Below are 8,822 nucleotides of genomic sequence, written 5' to 3'. Positions count from 1 at the left end.
TCTTTCTGGAAGGGTATAGCATGGGCAGGGGAAGGGGGAATGGGGGAACCCATTCATTTTTGGAGTTGATTCAAATAAATGGTTGAATTAAAAATATTTTGTATTAGTTTTGTGTACACTGCTAGATAGGGCATTTGTGCTGCATTTGTGTGGTGTCACACAAATGGTAAAAATTAGTTTTCTCATTTATATTCCATAACTCAACTGATCTGTTTTGGAAACAGCTATTACCATGTTCTGCTCTGAGTAATAAAATACAACACATCTTCTCTTTAGTGTCCATGTTGTTTCCAAATTACAACTTAAAGACTTCCAAACTTGGGACCACAGGCCTTGTCAGAATTCTTGATATATTGAAGAAAAGAAACTCAACAAAGATTCAACAATTGTCTGCATTTATCATTTATTGGTCATTAGCTACGATTATAATGATTTATATCATCTAAACATTAACATCTAGTGATGAAATCAGAATCAGGATGTTGGAAATGAATCATGAGATATCTGTGTGGTCTCATTTTGCTTGCTTCTCCTCCATCACCATTCCAGAGCATTCTTCCTCCCCTTCGCCCGCCACCACCTTCATCTCTGGAGTCTGTGTCCTCCTGAGGCGAGCTGCCACTGAGCGCTGAAACCTCACTCTGCCGACTGCCCTCCCACCAACCGCACCGGGTTGTTGCTGGTTGTTCAGCCCGGCCAAAGAGATCAGCTGCACTTGGCCGGGAGTCAACAAAGAACCCTGTGGGTTTCCTGCAGCATTTCCCTGTGGCAGCACGGCAAACAGTGTGACCGGCCCACCCCTGGCACCCTGAGTCACCGGCCCCTGTTGATTCACACTGGCTGCCTGCCCCACAGGAAATGCCCTGCCCTGTTGGAGCGCTCCGATGGGAATCAGCTGCTGCAGGGGAACCTGACCTATTTGGTTCCCGACTGGCTGGAGAAAAAAAGAGCTGCCAAGTTGGACTAAGCGTGCCACAAGGGGTTCACCATTTAGTGGGACCCCATTTTGAGCGCCAGGGTTGGCGTTGTTGCCAGCTGCTGCTCCGTTATTATTCACTCCCACATTGGCAAGTGCCTCAGCACTCCCTGAAGACACACCACCCTCCACCACAACAGCCAAGGCCTGGAAGATAAGCCACAGAATGCAGAACATGTTTTTATCTCAGTCGAAGCAAACAGTCGACAGGTAAAAAGCTGCTTCTTTTCTTTGCTTATATAGAGAGATTCAATGATCACCAAGAAAGGTCCAATCAGAGTCCAGCGCCTTTTCTCAAAACAACAAGTCACTATAATCATCATGACATGGCTGCAGGCTATTTTTTGCTTTGTTACCTTACAGAGGGCCATTATTAAGGATTATGTGGCAAACCTTAACCAGGTGTCAGTGACTTGCATTTTTAAAACCATTGTTGCAGAGGTCATATTTTCATGTCATGGTGAGATTGACCAACAAGTAACACGTGATATTAGAGCATAAACTGATGTTTCCCTACTGGTATCCAACTACATGATGCAATAACTTTATTTCAGGACTGAAAAAGAAAGTAATCATAAACGACACGATGCACTGAACTATTCTATATCATGATATTGTGAAGTCCACTGCTGTCCACAAAGCTTTAATTAATGAAACACAGGATGCAAAGACAACCATTTACAACATTTGCTACTAAGATAAGAAACACAGTTATTGTTTTACATTTCCTACTGTAACACAAGCATACTTGATTTAAAGAGTAATTATGTGCTAAATCACTCTAACATACAAACCACAGTTCTTTTGAAGCCTGGTTCTATATACAACACCTTTTCTACTTATGAGCTGATGTAAACTTTCCCCCAGTTTGGAATGCATTAGAAAACAGTTTCTGGATAAGATCCAGCTAAAAAAAATAACACTTTCTTATATTCTAGCAAAATGATTCTAGCTTCCAGCTTAGTCTAAATTACAGAACAAAAACCCAAATGTCCAGTCTTATCCTGACACAAAATAACAGCAATGACCACCAACACTTGTCCTCTATAGCAGGAGGTAAGATGAGTTTCTTTTATCTGTATGTGTCAGAGTTTTCTTTATGTTACAGAGGTTCATGGAGGCTTCAGTGTCAAGCTGCACTGATGGAGCAGCTTCAGTGAGCTTGTGTTGTAGATGAGGAGCAAAATTAAGCTCAGAATAGCAGGTTGACATCCATATCATCTGTGGAGAAAACAAATAGAAGGCATAAATAGGATGATAAATACATGTCTACAGTATTTACCACCTTCTTCAAATGTTATTAGCTATTTAAATGGCAGTTATCAGTTGTTATCAGGAGCATAGATGTGAGGTGCATGGCCCCATTCTACCTCCACCATTGGCTCAGTCTATTCATAAGCTGAATCACTGCAGAGAGGTTCAATACTGTTAAGCAGCAACCTCTAGTGGCTCTTATAATTATGACTGGAGCAAGGCAGTCAGGTGATTTAGTATAAAAACCGACACAGTCCACAAAGAAAGTAGGTCAGGGTGAATGGATGGGTTGAATTAGCAGAGGACTTTCACCCAGGACAAATTTTGTTTCTCAACCATAAATCAATAGACTTACTTTAACTTACAAACGTAAGTCACGTAACAAGCATATTTTCCAAAAATCTAACCTTGGTTTTGTATAACAATGTTAACCACATGTTCAAAACTGCAACCATTTCACAATGTGTGGGTGGGTGCAGTTGGCAGCAAACGATGCTAACGCAACCATGAACAGTCCTAAAAACGGCAACAGTGTTGACAGAGCTAACAGTGTAAGCTGAGGTGGAACTGGTGGGTGGCTGTAACACCCAGGGTCAGGAAGGCATACATGGGGACTCAAGCACAGCCGGACCTCCTACCACAACAATTTATTATTGGTTGCTGTCAACAAAGAACAGAGAAACTCAGAGGGAGTGTGACTTTATTCTCTGCACACCATAACTCCAATCCTATATCTTTACATAGTAAATAATAATTACTGCTATATCAATGTTCTGGATGCCACGTACACCCCCTTTAAAGCCATTATCACTCATTTGAAAACTATACCATAGTGTTGCTCTTACCATTCTTGATACCAAAGCAGGAAGTCCACTCTTTAAAGGACACCTGCTTGTCCTTGTCAGCATCGCACTCTTGAAAGAAGCGGGAGGTGCAGTGCTCCATCGGCACCAGAGGAACTCGGAGAGGAGCCAGCTCTGAGTGGGACAAGACTCTGCACAGAACGGATGAACATCCAGTTTTGAACAATGTGAGCCTCTAATTCATATGTGGCACAGTTTGTTTGCATAATTATACATACTCAATAATGGGTTTAACAATGTACCCTGCTAGTACTTGCTGGAGTTTTGTTAAATATTTGATATTTGCCAATCGTGCTGTTAGATACTCTTTCGGCAGTTGGTATCTGTGATTTAACTGTAGTATTGGCTCCCAAACACATACTGGTAAAACGTTATAGTAAGCATATTATGATCAATTTGGATGAACTCCAAAGGCTGAAAAAACTCAAAGTTTTCTATAAGCACAGAAGAATAAGATGTACCTGTCAGAAGGGTGTTGGTCCAGTTGTGCAAACTGCCAGTGCACTGGGTAGATGTACATGTTGTAGTTCTTCTCAAAGTCCTGTGCGAGCAGCTCGACGGAGTGTTCACCAGCATGAAGACGCCTCTCACTCTCAAAGATTTTCTTCACCTACAGAAAACAGAACACCACAATTTAATTGACTTTGTTTACCGAAATCATAGTCTGTTTACAACATATGCTTCTTATAAGGGTTCCTTAAGTACTTTCTGACTGAGTCACTCATTGACTGTTTGTTTAGGTACAAATAACAACTGCAGAGAAACAATAATACTTAAACTGGTAGACAAGACAAGATTTTTTTATGAAGATTGAGAATCCTACATAATCAATATAGTAGCACATCTCACTCTGAAACGCTGTTTAGGCGTGAGGAAGCCAGGAGACATGGAGTCATGTTCATAGAGCTGCAGCAGCACATTTTTCAGCCAATCCCTCATTCGTAGAGGGAACTGGACTAGCTCAGTGTCCACACATTGAGGAATTACTAAGAGAGACAAACAGAGAGAAAAATCCGGGTCAAAGGAATGTTTTCTGCACCATACTTCAACCAAAATTTTGCTAATTTAACCGTGCAGTGGTTCACTCTCACATTTGCATGGCCCAGTGTAGTCCAGATGGAGTCTGTGTCCTCTCTTAGTGCCCTCCAGGTTGCATTTTGTAGCAAAAAGTTCACATGATGTTTCATATGTTTTGTTGTTTGTCCCACAGACCTACAGAAATCAAACAAGCAACATTCAAATGTAATGCAGCAGCTGTGGCGCACCATTCCAGTTTATCTTTCGGTAGATCATCCATTCTTACGTGATCAAACTCATTAACGCTGGGAGGACATTCTGTCGGTTCTTGACACACACAGACTGGCTTATTGTCTGCATCAAGTTTACACGTCTTTCCACGTTTGCAAGGAAAATTGTCACATGGATCTGTAAGAAAACACAAGCACTGAGATTACCTTTGACCTATACTTAATCCGAATTTTTTTAAATCAGTGGTTTCATGACTGGTTTGGTTTTATTAGCCAGTGTGATGACTGGAAACGAATGAGCTATAACCACTACACTCCATCCCCTACATTCCTCTGCTGTTTGAGTTTGTACAGCGATTAAACTTGATCTCTATTATTCACTCCTTAAGCCAACAGAGCTGTGTTTTGGTAGTGACCGTGAAGCAGAGTGACACTATTCATGCGGAAGTTTTCAGCCAAATGATCAAGTCAGCAGATTCCCATGTGAGGCTGTTGGGATAGTGCATTAGTCAGTATGGTGAATGCTGAATAAACCAACCAGCAGGGGCTTCTGGGTGATGTACGCCTCCACCAAGAGAGGGCCTGGAACTTGGGTAGAGATCCACTGTGGCTCTTATCTGCACTGGATTCATTCCCACTAAAGGACCCTGGTAGGGAAACATGAAAATATGAGTTAAAGAGATATTAGACTATTTTATTTATGAGATTGCAGCACCACAGCAAAAGAAATGTCACATTTCCTGAATGACAATTTCTACAAATAGATTTCTGTATATACAGAATCTGTAGGGACAAGATTTTGGTACTGGTTTCCGTTTGTAGTCCAAGTAGTATTGACCAATCACGTTTGAGCAGGCTTCTGGTTGCATGCAGATACTTGTGGCTATCATCTGATAACAAATTAGCATTTTATTAGCTTTTTAACAACACTAACAATCCAGTTGTCTCCCACTCCAACTCTTGTGTCTCTTCTCAAGTTGCCAATCGGACTGGAAACAATGACCGGTGCACAGAAGAGGATATCCAGATATCAGTTATTATTTAAACATCCCACTGAAAAACTTTGGAGTCATGTTTCTGGCCACCCTATAATTCTAGTCCAATATTCACTTTCCTTTTTAGCTCTGTTTTGCTCTTTACCAGCTCCTGAAGCTGGCTATAATTTCTAATGGCCAGCAGGGGGCGACTCCACTGCAAAAAGAAGTCCAACATCTATGACCCTATTTCTAATTTGATTTTTCACCTCATTAAACATTTTCCTAAAAAGTTTATGGTCTGTATTGCTAGTTTCAAGTATTCTTCTACACAGCATGATTATGTTATTTTGAAATTTTGTTGTTTTAGAGTAAAATAGACCTGAAAACATCTAGTTCAGTGTTACGGATGCAGCTTACTAACAAAGTTAGCGAGTTAGTTTTAGCTGACAACTTAGCATCATTGTCCCCAATTAAACCTTTTTTTCCAAATGTCAGTCATTTTATGGTTAAAACAAATGGAAAACTTTATAGTTTCAAAACCATAGACTACAAACCGATGGGTGACATTATGGTTGTTGTGTCACTTCTTTTAGTACAGTCTATGTGCTAAACATCACGATCAGAACTGTGAGAGTGAATCTGTTGAGAGCCATAAAACCCAAAAATACAAGCTGAAAGACTTTTAAAAGCTCTACAGAGGTGAGGGGAGCAATAACAATTACAAATAGTTATGTGATCCATGGCTACTTCCAAAAAAGTAAACCCATTACCCATTTTCCAGCCCTTCTCCTCTTTGCCTTTTGGACTGTATTGTCAATGTTGCCTCCCTCAGACGCCTGAGGATCCTGCTGGCTCTGCTCCTGTGCAGACTGAGTTTCCTCACTCTGTGGGGAGTGCTTCCTCGCCCTCTTGTTCTTCTTCTGCTTCCTTGTCTTTCCTTTGGTGTGACTTCCGCTCTCATTCTTACTTTTCTCTTCCTCCTTTCCGGCCGGTCGGGCTCCTGCTTCAAACTCTGTATTACTCTTTGGTTCCTGAGGGTCCACATTTGCTTCGGGTTCCTTCCTATCCGCATCTTTATCTTTGTCCTGATCGGACACTTCCTCACTGTCCACTGCCTCAGTGTTTTGTACGTCTTGTTCGTAGTCATCTGCAATGGTGGGCAGCTCTTTCTCAACACTCTCCTTCTCTTTAATATCGGTTTTTGAAGGAGGCTGGGTTTCATCAGTGTGGGGTTTTATTTTGGCAGATACAAGCTGCAGAGGTTGTAGGATGCCACTATCAGCAGCGTAGTCCAGATCAGCTGGGATCTCAGACTCTGTGCTGCCATCTGTTTCTTCTAGCAATGCCCCATGCTCCTCTCCATCTGCTGTTTTATCAACAGCCTTGAGTGACACATTCTCCACCTCCACTTCTTCTTTCTCCAGCATTTCAACATCTCCCACACTCTCTGTCTTTACCTCTTCTTCCTCATCTGTCACCTCTTTAGCATCTTCCTCCACGTCTAGTTTGGCATCCAACTTCTTCTCCTCCTCCTCCTCCTCCTCCTCCTCCTCAAGGGTCTCCTCAGCCTCTTCTTCCTCTAGCAGTCTTTCTTCCGCTTCCTGCTCCTCTTCTGCTTCTTTCTTCAGGAGGTCGACCAGTTCCTCCTCACTCAGCAGGACTGCAGCCGTTTTGTCGCTCCTTTCGGTCACCTCAAACTCTCCCTCCTCTTTGTTAGCGTTAGCATTGTCTTGGGAGCTTAGTTCCTCATCTTCCTGCTCCTGGCTGCTGGCCTCAAACGTGACTAAAGTGGGTAAGATCTGTGGCTCGTTGGCCTCCTCTGTGATGATGTCCTTTTTCGGGAGAAAAGAAAATCATCAATTTTACAACAAGAAGTCATCTTGTGTTTCAAATACATTCAAAAAAAGAGTTCTGGTCTACCTTTTCTTTGGCTGTGTGTGAAGTCTTGTGCAATCCATGATGTTTTCCATGAGGTTTACTTTTTACCTAGATGTAATGGGGAGGTTTAGTAATGAATTAATGATAAAACTGCAACAACAAGTTCACTCAGAGCAAATTTTATTGTCCAATTAAGAAAATTATTACTCACAGACAGGGCAAATGTTGCTGCCAGTAAGCAAAGGAACACTAAGCAGGCCCTCATACCTGAAATATTAAACATCGATCAAAAACAACATTTAATTACATGTGCTAATGAAACACTGCAGAACTGAGCAATGGATAAAGTGATTTAAGAAAACACATAATAAGAAATCAGTGCATTAGAGTCTGACTTCTAACTGGTCACAACAAAGACATGAACTTGGCAAATCCTTCAAAGTTAAAACAAATGAGTGCATCTGTGTGCTGCCAACACTTTCATGACAAGCAGAGCTGCGTGATTGGCCTCCACTGTTGTCAAGGTTACAGGCCTCTGAGATGCGCCTCTCTCCCTCTCAAAAGTCACATTCAGAGCTAAAGTAAACATCAGAAGCTACCAGACTGGAAAAAGTTGACTAAGTCCACAAACTTTTTGTCTCTCTGGACGGAAACAAAACAGACACTACTGGGCCTGTCCAGGGGAACAATAGCCCTCTGGTTCAACCCACTAAACCCCAAATAGGTGCCGACAGGAGGGGTATGAAAATTCACCCAAAGCCATGAATCACACAGTTTTATTTGATCTCTACAATATCAAGGCAATGTCACAAAAGATATGTATTAATTTTTCATATTTAATATAACACCCATATTACGTTATAGTTGTAAATGTGTCTATCACACTATAAAATTTAAATGATTTGATCTTTTTCAGGATTTTACAAATATAAAACATGTATTAATAAACAGAGTATATTGACTACATGTCTATATATATACTATGTGCAGCATATTTATACATCACAGTAGATAGTACGGTATATTAATAGTCACTATTCATATGTACAAAAACAATAAATACATCAATGCCACTATCAAAGTAAAGTTTTGGCCATCACAAAAGAGTCTACAACATTAGCAAGTCAGTAGTCATTGCATTCAACAAACGTTCAAATGCAAAAACAAGTTCAGCTGCAATAAAAAAAATGTCACAAAATATTGTATTTGAAAATAAAGAAATTACCCTTTAAAGCAATGAAAATATGTGATTAATTAGGATTTTACCTGAGGCTGGCAGTAGCAAGAGAAATGAGAATCCTCGCCTGTGTTGAACCTGTGAAGATGTCCTTTTGTATTCGAGACAGCGCTCACACTGTCCCCACAAACTGGCATGCCGCGCACACGCACACACACACACACACACACACACACACACACAGTTTTTTTTCTGGGTCTATGGTACCAACCCTTTCTTTTTTTTCTTTTTTCTTTTTTTACTTTGGGAGGGTCTTTGGGCCACAGGGAGAGGGAGAGAAAGAGACATTGCACTGAACTTCAGCCTTAAAAAAACCCCTGCAATGTATATATTTCCTAAACATAAAGTCAGAAAAAAATGTGACACTCCAAAGGTCAAAAACAGTGAAAG

At 41.1% G+C, this 8,822-nt stretch overlaps 1 protein-coding gene across 1 annotated transcript; it reads right to left on the bottom strand.

The window, feature by feature from the left end:
* Positions 1-1,392: 1,392 nt before the first annotated feature.
* sparcl1 (SPARC-like 1) lies at positions 1,393-8,522 on the bottom strand. Its single transcript, XM_059329893.1, has 11 exons — positions 8,462-8,522; positions 7,407-7,462; positions 7,238-7,303; positions 6,088-7,149; positions 4,879-4,987; positions 4,397-4,518; positions 4,185-4,305; positions 3,943-4,079; positions 3,555-3,703; positions 3,076-3,224; positions 1,393-2,197 (listed from the first exon to the last, which is right to left on the bottom strand). Exons 2-11 carry the CDS (start codon positions 7,458-7,460, stop codon positions 2,169-2,171), a joined length of 1,998 nt encoding a protein of 665 aa, XP_059185876.1. The 5' UTR covers positions 7,461-7,462; positions 8,462-8,522; the 3' UTR covers positions 1,393-2,168.
* Positions 8,523-8,822: the final 300 nt, after the last annotated feature.

The sequence above is a fragment of the Centropristis striata genome, chromosome 1, assembly GCF_030273125.1.
Source record: "Centropristis striata isolate RG_2023a ecotype Rhode Island chromosome 1, C.striata_1.0, whole genome shotgun sequence".
NCBI lineage: Eukaryota > Metazoa > Chordata > Actinopteri > Perciformes > Serranidae > Centropristis > Centropristis striata.
The sequence above is the reverse complement of the archived record's forward strand: the minus strand, read 5'-3'. Positions and strand labels throughout refer to the sequence as shown.